Source organism: Acomys russatus, chromosome 31 (genome assembly GCF_903995435.1).
Source record: "Acomys russatus chromosome 31, mAcoRus1.1, whole genome shotgun sequence".
NCBI classification, from domain to species: Eukaryota; Metazoa; Chordata; class Mammalia; order Rodentia; family Muridae; genus Acomys; species Acomys russatus.
This window is the reverse complement of record NC_067167.1, coordinates 17,701,812-17,714,593: the sequence shown is the minus strand read 5'-3', so window position 1 is coordinate 17,714,593 and position 12,782 is coordinate 17,701,812. Positions and strand designations below refer to the sequence as shown.

General features: G+C 39.5%; 1 protein-coding gene across 1 annotated transcript in view; it reads right to left on the bottom strand.

Annotated features, from left to right (window-relative positions):
* The window catches only part of Cep83 (centrosomal protein 83), a 93,664-nt gene that overhangs the window by 50,937 nt on the left and 29,945 nt on the right, over positions 1–12,782 (bottom strand). Inside the window, exons 4-5 of the mRNA XM_051139844.1 lie at positions 8,798–8,890; positions 6,054–6,185 (exon numbers count right to left, since the gene is read on the bottom strand). Coding sequence (XP_050995801.1) covers positions 6,054–6,185; positions 8,798–8,890 — 225 coding nt within the window. The remainder of the gene's footprint in view (positions 1–6,053; positions 6,186–8,797; positions 8,891–12,782) is intronic.

Genomic DNA, 12,782 nt, shown 5'->3' with positions numbered 1-12,782 from the left:
ATAGATTCCTCACACATAGGCACTAACTAGAAATGAATTAAAAACTCAGGAGCTACCATGCAAAATACTAGTGTCCTCTTACACTCTGTCCTTCAAGTCCAGTATCATGGCCTCTCTCAATTCTGAACTCCAATTCCTCAACTCAGAGTAGTGACTGTCTATGCAGCTTGAACACCTCCTCTGTATGAAGGTTTCAGACTCACAGCCAAATATATTGAGAAAGTCTAACTTTTTTTCATAAAAATAAAGACATCTTCTATGTTTACTTTGTGATTCTTTTTAGTTCTACAAATGAGAATGTGTGAATTCCTGAAGTCCTCATAAAAATCTTTAAACTTCCACAAGGGGATGGAGAGACAGCATAGTGATATCACACATTTGTTATTCTTCCAAAGGACATGAGGTGAGTTCCCAGCACCCATAGGCTGCCCTCAACTATTGGTCACCCCAGTTCCAGCGGATCCAACATCATTTATGACCTCTGAAAGCACTAAGGCATGCAAGTGGTGCATATACATACATGCAGATAAACCAGTCATACACATAAAATGTATTAATGATTTTTTCAAAACTTCCTAAAGAATTCTGACAAGAATAAACTCACGAAGGAATAGTCACTTGCTTTTATTTGTATAGGTTTTTTAAAGCACAGTATTGCATGAGTAATTAATACAAGAAAATTCAACTACAGTCAAACATTAGAAATATGTATTAAGTTCAATTTAGGACAGTGAAGTAAAGCAACTTATTCCAGTAAAGCAGGTCTCACAGTTATTTTTAGTTTCTCACTACAATGAAAAAATTTTTTCAGCCAGGCAGTGGTGGCGCACACCTTTAATCTCAGCAATTGAGAGGCAGAGGCAGGCGAATCTCTGAGCTTGAGACCAGCCTATTCTACAGAGTGAGTTCAAAGAGAAACCCTGTCTCACAAACAAACAAAAATCTATAATCTAAAAATACTATAATCTATCCAGGGTATAACAGTATTGTATATTTTTAAAAACTAGTATGTAGGGGGCTAGAGAGATTGCTCAGAGATGAAGAGGCACTGGCAAAGGACCCAGGTTTAAATCCTAGCACCCACATGGCAGTTCACAACTGTAATTTCAGTACCAGGGGATCTGATACCCATACACAGACATATGTGGAGGCAGAACACCAATGTAAATAAAATTAAAAACAAAACAGAACAAAACCTAATGTCCGTGTGTTACTCTCTCTCCTTTTCTGTAACTTGTCATTCTTTTACTATCCTGGTAAAACTGTCCTTTATCTCTGCATTGCCCCTTAAGTAGCTTCCCTTTCCTCTCTCTTCTTGTGAGAGTTGGGTGTGTCTTATTCTTGAAGTTTTTCTCTGATTCTTCACTGTTTCTGCCACTCAGTTAGACAATGCTTCTACAAACTAACTTTACCTTCATTGTTTGGGATTAAAGAAGTGTACGATCACATCCGGATCTAAGCTTTTCCTTGCCTGAAACTTGCTCTATACCAGGCTGGCCTTGAGCTCAGATCCTGCCTGTCTCCAGGATTAAAGGCGTTGCTTGTATTCCAGTCAATCACCAGACCTAGAAGATCTTTGGATGTGCTTTCTTGCCCAAACAGCCATGTTCTGAATTAACATTCCTATACAGAACTTTCAAAGTTGGAGTCAATCTCTCAAACCCTGCCACTGCTTTACCAACTAAGTTAAAACAAAACAATATTGTCACCCTTTTATTGCCATGAGACCCACTGCATTTCAAGAACCATTTTCTTGGGCTGGAGCTGTGACTCAGTAGATGGCAGTGTTAACCTATCTTGCAAGAGATTTACTCCCTACCACAGAGGGGTGGGAGCCTTCTTTACTCATCCATAAGAAGCAATTCTTCTGCTACTCAAGTTTCACTGTGAAACTGCAAAAATTAAGTCACACCTGCAGGCTCTACTTTGAATGCTCATACTAGTTTGTCACCTCTGCAGTTACCATGTCCACTGAAGTCCAGAAACATTCAAAGGCATCCATGAGGCCTGAAATCAACTTCTCCCAAACTCTTGTTAATGTTATTTTAAGCTCCTCCTATGAATCACAAGTATTCTTATTGGCACTCAAATGGAGAACTGTTTCCATATGATTTTTGACTTATTCTACCCAGATTCACCAGAGGAATTATCATCTATAGAAATTACAGCTTCGTGAAGTATATTTCTTAAATAATATAACTTGAAAGTCCAAACCACTCCTTGTTCCACAGGCTCGATAATGGCTATCTGATTAACAGGGACGGACGCTAATGAGATACAGAAAGGAATTCTTTATCTCAGCAGTAGGTATATCGCCACCCAGGTTTCCTTGTGCCCTTACAGGGCACAGACAAAACAGATTGCAGTCTAATCCTTAAAGGCCTTAGAATTTTCATAGTGGTAATGCATACTGGCTTCCACTTAACTTCACCAGCTTATCTACCCTAAACTAGAAAGTAGGTTTGTTCTTTGATGCCACACTGATTTCTCTTTAAGGTGCCAAACAGCTTCTTCATCCAACAGAAGGACACTTCACTTAAGTAAAATAGTCTGTTGTTTGGTGTAGCCACTGTTAGGATTCTGCTCCAGTCTTCCTAGCAGCCTGTGATGTCACTGCCTACCCAGGGGTGCATAAAAGGACAAACCCACCTACCTCTCTCTTTTGCTCTCCCTTCTCCGTTCTCTTACCCTTCTCTCTCTTTTCTTGTCTCTCTTTGTTGCTCCTCTCCCTCTCTTCCTGTCTCTGTCTCTCTATCTCTCTGCCCCCTCTTTCCTTCTTTTCCTAATGCTCATATAATAAACTTCTCAATATCTCATCTGTTGTGTGGCATATTTCATATTATATCTCATATCATCATCAGTTTAGCTGGCTAGGGCTTCTACAAACCTTGACCTTGAACTTTTATGTTAGGCAGACAGCCTCTTTCCTTAAATCAATCAATCAATCAATCAGTCTCTCTCTCTCCATGTGTGTGTGTGTGTATTACTTTGTCTTTGTACCCCTGGCTGGCCAAGTTGGCCTCCAACTCAGAGAAATGCCTGCCTCTCCCTCTGGAGTCTTTCCTTAAATGTTATAAACCAAATTCTGCTAGTTTCATACCTTTTTTCTGTTGCTTACCAACATCTATAGTTTAGATCTGCAATGTTTTCCCCGAGACAACTATGTGAAAGGCTTATTCCCCACTTTAGAGCTATTGGGAGTTAGTAAAATTATTTAAGATAGAGGCAAACTAAGTGGTCTTCCTATCATGGCAATCTGTCCTCAAAGGAGGCATTAGACCTTCCTCTTCCTCTTTCTTTTTCCTACCAAGCATGAGGTGAACTAGCTGTTCTGGTAGGGTTGCCTCCACAATGTGTGGTTATAAGCCTAAAGCCAACCACAAACTGAAATCTCTAAAACTTTTAGCCAAAACAACACTTCTCTATTTATAAATTGGTTAATCTTGTGAATTTGTTACAACAGAGACAACTAACAAATATACCTTTCTCAGCCTTCACAAAATTGAAGAGAGTTAGGGCCCAAACCATGCTTTGACTTAAAAGAATGTCCCAGCCATTCTGATCGTCTATCCAGGCAACTAAAACTCTTTCTGAATGAGCTGTTTCACTTCTTATCATTCATGTGTGTGTGCGCTCACTAAAGCAGCACTTTTGAATGCCGTCAAGAACCTTTCCTTTGCCAGGTACTGCAGCACTACAGCTAAGCCTAGCTAACTGTGGGTACAAGCAGTCCAGCTTTGGACTGTCTTGCTTTTAACACACCTTCTCTGCTAAGACCAAGCATTTCTAACCTTTGGATTAAACTTCACTTGAATACTTAGAAGCCTCTATAAAGTATTAACTGTCCTAATTTTACTATCAATGTAACTCAGGGAACAGGGCAGCCCAATGAGAAAACAGTCAGTCAGTGTTATATTTAGACTCTACAACATTTCTTAAAGTGCAGTCCCTTACAAAAGCATATCATGGTGCTCCAAACAACTAGCAAAACACAAATCACAATAGCATATAATAATAAAAAGGTCTGAAACACTATAAGATTTGCCACATTAAAAAAAAAAAAAGATTTGCCACATTACCAGTATTCTGAACAACAGAAATGTAAAGCAAACAATGCTGTTGGAAAACCAGAATCAATGAATTTACTCAAAACAGGGATGGCCTAAAGCGTCAATTTGTGTTATAAAAAGGTAGTAACAGCAAAGTACATCAGTACAATGAAATACTATATGCCTGAATTTTATTATGATGAATTAATATATTTATACCAGTCCAAATTGTAAATAAGAAGGTGGCACTTTGAAACTCTGAAATTACATTTGTTATCCCTATAAACCCTAACTGACATTTTATCTGCTGTTCCATAGTCCACAATTGCCTTTCCAGGTTTTACTGTACACAGTATTATACTTGTGAACAAAAACTTAAGTATTACTGTAAGTAATGAACTGGGGAGATGGAAAAGCAGGAAGTCTCCTTTTTCTAGACTCTAACAACTTCTTAAAATATCTGAATTTTAAATGATATTTAGTCTTTCATAAGAGAAAAATATATGAGAAATAACATTTTTAGATCAAAAGTTTTGCTCCTCAAAAAATAGAAAACCAACAAAACCGGGAGACTGAAGACTACATACAATCACCACAAAGAGGACATGTCAACCGATTCCAAAAGCAAAGTCTAAACTAACGCACCAAACAAAGAGCCTCAGCAGTTCCTCTCAGCATTCTTTTTCTTCACCTTACACAGGAAGGTAGGACTCTTTATCTTTGTTGTCCATAACGGAATATTACAGGCCTTTTACACTTACAAATAAAGCCAACGGGCTGAAGCTGTGGAGTGGCCACTCACCAGGACAACCTGAAATCATTGATAATGCAAGCGTGGACCTCTACAGCATGAGCTAAGCTGTGAAGGTCAGGATATCGACACTCGTTGTTAAGCTAGCTGATGACTATGACTTTTTTTTTTTTTTTTTTTTTTTTGACAATTTGCTTATCTTGTGCCTCAGCTTCCTAAATTTCAAATGAGTAAGTCTTTTCTCATCTTACTGTTATTATGAATCTACCTAAATAAAGCATTTTAAAATGTGAGAAAAAATAAGTTTAATGTGAAACCCATTTTAAACGTCGACAGTGTTCAGGAACTCCTATGTTAAGTAACTCCAGTGATCAGAGTTTAGATGGTTTCTCACTTACGGAACAACCAAGAGACTGGCAAGCCAAATACTGTGCTCTTAGCCTTCTTAGGTGCCTAACACACTACACACACTTGGCAGCTGGTAAAGGGTAGTGAGGCCATTTTAATTCCAAATAAACACAATAACACAACTAGTATGTAGTCAGGGTTTCTATGTAGTATATAGTCAGGGTTTCTATGTAGTATGTAGTCATTGTTTCTATGGAGTATGTAGTCATTGTTTCTATGGAGTATGTAGCACGCTGCCATAAATAGCAACCTAGTTTTAGGAATGTTATAATAGACTTGTTCTTGTCTCCTATCATAAAAAATTATCAAAGAGTAAAGATATTGAAGGGGAAAAGCAGTTTTAGTAAAAGTAGGAGACAAACTACAGAATGAGTAACTCAACTGCCAAAAGCAGCAGAGGTGCAGAGAGGAATACACGCTGTAGGGAGCAGGGCGTGCTGCAGCTGTGGGTGTCAAAAAAAGAAAAAAGAAAAGAAAATGAAGGTGATGGTACAAAAGCTTAAATTAACCTAGAGCTACCTACCTAGTCTGATCCTAAATAGAGAGGACAGTATTGAATAAGGAATCACATAATTAATATTTACAGAGAAAACTCCGTGGCCATGGGCAACGTGAAACTCACTATGTATTGTATCTATCTCCATTGGCTAGGGCAAAATAAAACAGAAATGAAACAGACAAAGGAAAATACAAGAAACTGCTGACAGAGAACAAAAGAAAACAAATACTTCATTAATAAAACATAATTACACAACCAACTCTAATTTGGGACCTATAAAACTATATGGCATAAAGTTTTATTGACTAGAACAGGCGTAAATAAAGCAGCATGACTAGTTACTTACCTCTGATTCATATTTCATTTTTTCTTCTTCTGAAATACGAGTGAACTCTTCTTTCTGGTGTTCAAACTCTGACTTGAGAAACGTATGTTCATAGCGAAGCTTATTATATTCAGCTCTATACCTTTCCACTTCCTAAATTACAAAAAGATTGCAACACGTGACCAACTTACAAGCAAAACTTGTCCTCTCCAAAAATCACTGTACAGTGTAAATTTTAGTTCTATTAACAGCCATTCTGAAAGCAAAAAAATAAGCTTAACAGAAATGCAAATGAAAGCAAGGGTGCCTGGCTCAGCAGCTGTAATGTCTCCTGCTCCAAGAGTTCTGAACCCCAGAAGCAATGTAACCGCCTGGTGGCCCTGGTGGCATGCAGGTAACCACGGTCACTGGGAAGCAGGGAGAGGAGCCTGTGAGTGTGTCAGCTAGACAGCTGAATCAGTGAATGCTGGGTCCAAACAAAAGAACCTGCCTCATGAAAAAGGTGAAGGCTAATGCGCTCCTGACATCAACTCTGGTCCCCCACGTGCACCCACATGGAAGGGCATACACACACCACATATGTACACTTTTATCCATGAAAAAGGAAAAGAAAAATTTTATTGGAATGCGTCAGTAAAATTACCCTTCAAGTAATGTTTCATCATCGTTGATTCTCACTGTAATAACAAATGTATAACACCACAAATCACCACCTCTGGACTTAAGTCAAAGTAGAAAAGGTTACTTGGATACTCAGTACACTAACCTAAGCTGTAATTAAATAGTGTAATAGTTCATCTCAAATATACTAGGCTGAAGAATATATACCATTCCACCTCTCCTGATTCACAGAAACACCTACGGTGCTCTAATCTTCCCTCCAACAATCTATAAGCGCTACTGGCACTCTGAGCACTCAACAAGAAACTTAGGCAACAGAGCAGTCAGGTATGGAAGGTTCTATTTCACGAAGTATCAGGAAACTAAACAATAATGAAAGCAAGACTCCTAAAATAATACAATTTAATAATTTGTTAGCTGAAAGATTTCTAAACCAATTTATAAACTAAGGAAATGGGGTGCTGGTGTTACAGGAATACATACTGCAATTTTAAAGCATGTTCTTATTTAACTTTAACCTACCTTTGGTATGAGCGATTTTTCTTAACAAAAATTCAATCTATACCCCAAAGCACGATAGACACCCTGCCATTAAGGTATATTGCTGCTAGAGGCAAATCTTAAAAATCAATCAATAAATCATTACGAAAGACGGTTTTCCAAGTGTTCTCACACAGTGGCAGTGTTTTAGACTTCTCCAGTTCCCCAAGGGGCACATTCTGACGGGGACAATAATAACTTCCGTGTGTAAGAGCTGATACAGGTTTTAAAAGTTAGCATATAAAGTGTCTGGGCTGGTACCTAATTCACCCCTCTACACTCTTTTCCTGTCACTTTTATTGAACATTCAATAATATAAGAAATCTGGTCTCAAGCTGCGCCTGGTGGCACACAACTGTAATCCCAGCACTTGGGAGGCAGAGGCAGGCAGATCTCTGAGAGTTAGAGGTCATCCTGGTCTACAAAGTGAGTCCAGGACAGCCAGGACTACCGAGAAACCCTGTCTCCAAAAACCAAAAACAGGGAAGGAAGGAAAGGAGGGAGGGAGGGAGGGAGGGAGGGAGGGAGGGAGGAAGGAAAGAAGGAAAGAAGGAAAGAAGGAAAAGAAATCTGGTTTCAGCCCAAAGTAAAAAGAACAAGTATTTTTCTTTTTGAGCCTGTGTGATGGTTCATATTGACGGCCTACTTGACTGTCTATAGAGTCACCTAGGAGAAAACCTCTATGCGCACCTCTGAAGGGTTGTCTCAATTTGGTTCGTCTCTGTGAGCACCTGTGAGGAACTAGGCAGGCTAAGGTAACTGAGGTGGGAAGGCCCACTGTAAGTGAGGGTGGCACCACTCAGTGTGCTGGGTTCTGGGCTGAGGACAAAGGACAGGCATTCGTCATACCCTGCTTCCTGGCTGCAGACTCAATGAGGTCAGCTGCCTCAGACCCCGCTGCTGCGCCTTCCCTACCATGATGGACCCTCAAATGTTCCTTCTCCGAGGTGCTTTTGCCAGGGTATTTTATCAAAGCGACAGGGAAAGTAGCAAACCAGTTTACATGAAACCCATCCTTCCATTTGACCAATGCCCCTTCCCCTACTGTACGTTAGGAACTGTTCTTAGGAACTTGTCAACAACAAACAAAATTCTTCCTTTCATGCAACTTCCACTCTAAAATTACTGAAACAAACGCCACAGTAATTAAGCAAATTAGCACAGTAGAAAGTAACTGGTTATATAGAAAAGCTAAAATAGAGAGATCAGTAAAATCCAAAAGTTTTAAGTAGAGGCAGGAAAACAGGCTGCAATGTTATGTGGGGAGATGGGACAGGAAGCAGTCAAAGCAGGCTTAACGTAACATTTGCGGCAGATTTGAGAGAGATTAAGGAGTCAGCCACAAGAGATCTAGAAACACAGAAAATATGCAAAGCAGAGATAGCACAAATGCAAAGACTCTTGAATCACACCACTTCTTCAAGGCCAAAGAAACATCAGGAGACCAAGCTACATGGAAGAGGACGAACAGAGAGGTGAGGAGTCCAGTCCTATCACACTTCGGAGACCACTGCAGGGACTGTCATGCAGAGGACTCGGGGAAATGACGGGTGTTCTCCACGCAGACGTGAAGATGAGTGCAGTTATTCTCCTCAATTACTTACTTCGTCAAGAGTCCGAAAACGTTCTCGCATTGGAGCTTCTAATTCTTGTTGTATTTGTGCTTTTACCAATTCCAATTTCTGTGGTGTTAAAACCTATTATATACAGAAATACAAACAAGTATAATAACAAAACAAAGAATTTTCCCTATTTCAAAGTCTCTTCTATGACAAGTATTAGTTACAGATATTTTTACACTGTGGTTAACTTTTATAATCAGTAAATATGACTTATCATTGCTAGGGGAACAGCCCTGAGTTAAAGTCATGGGTGTGGCAGCCTGCCTATAATTCCAGATTCAAGGGCTTCCCCCTTTGCCCCCCCACTCCCCCACCCCACCCCAGAGCGAGCTGACTAGCAAGACTAGGCTGTGCTGGCCAGCTCTGGGTCTGACCTACATCTTATCTCAGTGAATAAGGTACAAAAGCAACTGAAGACTCGTCAACGCCAACCTCAGGCCGCCATATGCACTGCATACACACATACTCACGTGCTCCCACAAGTATGTAAAGACACACACACACACACACACACACACACACACAAATAGATGAAAGCAAAACAATAAACCCAATCAATCCCTCAAACAATACTTTTAAGAATCTCAATCCTGGTATCAGAGATGTCAAAAATTCCAATAATATGACTAATGAAAAATCACTACCAAGTTCTATTCCGGGCTGCAGTAGCACTTGGGAAGCAGAGACAGGCGGATATCTGAGTCTGAGGCCAGCCTGGTCCAGGCCAAATCTTGAATCAGAAAACCAAAAAAGAAAAAAACTAAAAAAAGGGCACTGATAACTTTTATGATTGTTAAGCATTAATTTGTCAGCTAAGGCTACTGTGTTAGATATGATAGTCTGTTTTCTAAAGATAAAATAAAGGTGTAGTGATGTTATGCCAGAAAAGAGTTCCTCAGACTTACTGTTAATAAGAAGGGGGTAATGATGCAATTATACTATAATCTTAATTTATTTTTTTTTTTTTTTTTTAAGAAAAGCAGGCTAATTGTTATTCTGGACAGAGCTATCTTGGCTGTGTTCTGTCATACTCTCTTGTAGAACTCCCTCCAGTGAATAGTTAATATTTATGTAAGCAACATATGGGCAGACTCCTTGTCGCTAAGATTCGTCATTATTTTTCCAACACCTTCCATCACTGCCTACCATATAGGAACTACTGAATTCCTGTTTCATAGATCAATGAAAAGAACAAATGAACAAATTCTGGCTGGAAAAATAATATAGTTCCTACTTATATCAATTTCTTTGAAAACATGACTAATGTTTAGTTTCATTGGTTTATTCAATATTCTACAGTAGCTCGAAATACTACACTCTACTGAATGAAAGTCTTCTAAATATAAGACATTATGTAACGTGCGATAATTTACATACCATTCTGTTCTGAGTATCTTACATGCCGTAATTTAGCTAAACCCCACAAAAGCCTCAATGCAGTACACTGAAGCATACAAAGAACCTAAATAACTTTCTAAAGGTTGTGAAGACTCAAACGAAGGATGCATCTTTTCATAATAAATTCAAATTCTGGCATGATAAATAAATCATATATACAAGTAGCAAAAAGAGCTATTGCAAAGTAAAAACAAAGAGAAAAGATTATTTCAGATAGAAAAAAATGGATGTGTATACCCCCCCCCCACACACACACACAGAGCAAAGTTGAAGCTTCAGCACTAACGAGTTGGCTCAGGTCTATGAACTGCACTAGGGCGCTGGAGCCGTGAGTATGATGTGTTAAGGTCAGTGTCAGATATGTAAAAAGACTGGGAAAAAGAAGGAGAGGAGAAGAGAGAAGATGGAGGGAGACAAAGAAAAAGCAATACAATGATAGTTGGAGTATAGGGGGAAACAAAAGTTGTAGCAAGAGAAGAGCTGTAGCTTTGGGAAGTGAAGAGACCCATATAAATTGTGAAGAAGACTAGAGAAATCAGGGTAACATCATTTATGGTGTCAAGTCTAGGTGATGGTAGACTGTAGTGTGTATTTTTTAAATCTATTTTGTTTGTGTTCCTTATGCTTCTACCTCCCTTCCAACCCTTATCTGTCCTGATGCCTTCTGACCTCCCAACACTAGGTAGGAGAGAAAGAGAGTGGGTGGGGAGAAGGGCAGAGGTCTCAGCTACTTCCTGCTGGTTAGGATACTTGGGTTCCTAGGGAGAAGTCCAATCTTCCATTTCAGGATACCTCCAACTCTTCTCCTCAAACTGCATCAACTGCAACCAGGAGCAGCAGGGGCAAGCACCCGCAGCCTTCTTCTTTCTCAGAGCTCCCACCCCCACTCCTGGCTCTGATATTTACACCTTCTCAGAGCCCTCAGAATTAAACTGTCTGCAGGTGGTAAGCATCACAACCTTGCCAGAAGATAAAACAATCATAGTTAACAGCTGTGGACAAACTAAAGCAGCCCCTACACATGGTATTAAAAAAACATGTTCACATAACTGAGTTTCTAAAGAAACCAAAACTTCCACTACAGTAGACCAACTAAGGAGGATGGTAAGTAAAAGAATAAATTAAAAAGATCTTGTTTCAAACAACTTAATTAAAAAAGAGAAGCAAACAAAACTAGAAAAATTAGGGAAATCTGAACAAAGATGAATAGTTAAAGATACTGCAGAATATGAATTTCTGTGTGGTTAAAGGATGGATGCTTTGGTATGTGACAAAGGTACATACTGAATTAGACTAAAATAATATGGCCTTATTTGAATTAATGTGCAGAGAGTGGAAGGAAAGGCAGCACCTAAACCAAATAGCCCAAGGATGATAATGACACTGAATGTATGAGGAGACACTAGACCACTCTACGTTCCTGTACATGTCCGAGATTCCCATAAGTTAGTTGAAAATGAAAGGCTTACGCTTTTGGGAGCCTTTCTGGGTTGCTTCATCCGGGTTTAATATGAGGAGAGGTGCCTAGTTTTACTGTAGCTTTATATGCCATGTTTGGTTAATATCCATGGGAGGCCTGCCCCTTTCTATTTATAGAAAAGGAGGAGTGAAGAATGGGGGTGGGGCAAAGAGGAAGTGGGGAGAGGTAGTGGGAGGAAGGAGGGAGGGGAAACTTGTTGGGATGTTAAAAAAATTTTTTTAAAGAGGAAAAGGGGGAGAAATGAAAGGCTTAAATCTCTAGCCAAAATAATATAAAAGCTAGATATCTCAGGTAAATTATGGAGAAAAAAATTGTAAATGGTTTTCAAAATACCAGACTAAAGATAAATTCTAAATAGAAAACAAAGGTGAACACTGAGAGGACCCACGGCATGGCACACAAAGTAGACACAAGCAGAGGCTCATAAACTCTCTGTCTTGAAGAAACATAACTGAGAACTCAAGGAGAATAAAGCAATTAGAGCAGACAGTACCAGAGGAAAATGAATGCACCAAAGAAGCAGAGATGTACTAAAGGGTTAGACTCACTCAGGACAGCGCTGATATGTAAGGAAACGACTTCCACCGAGAGAAGAGCCACCTAAAAAGATGAGGTGATCACTCAGGGTCCACACTGCTGTGAATAACTCCTATTCCCAAAAGCCAGAATGAAATCTTTGTCTCACAAATAACTGGATCATCTTGTAGGCCTTGCCTCAGCAGAGGGAATGAGTTGCATACCAAAGGCCTCTCCATCCTAACAACCTTCCCAGCAAAGCCTAGAACCATCTAATTGTTTCCAAGTGGCTAGATTATGGCCCAGAACAAACGTCAGGAAGCACAAAAATATGCAACCCTCAACAAAGTAAAATTTACAATGTCTGGCATCCAGTAAAAAGTTGCCAAGCATGAGAAGACATAGGACACCACCTGATATTGAATAAGGGCATAAGAAAAATCACCAGCCTAAAATAGATCTGAAGGTCACCGAGACCTTGTTGTTACAAGTTACCATAACTGAATCTCACATGTTTAAAAAACTAGAGCGAAGACTGAGCGTGTTAAAGAGATAAGAAAAATTCAAAGGGCC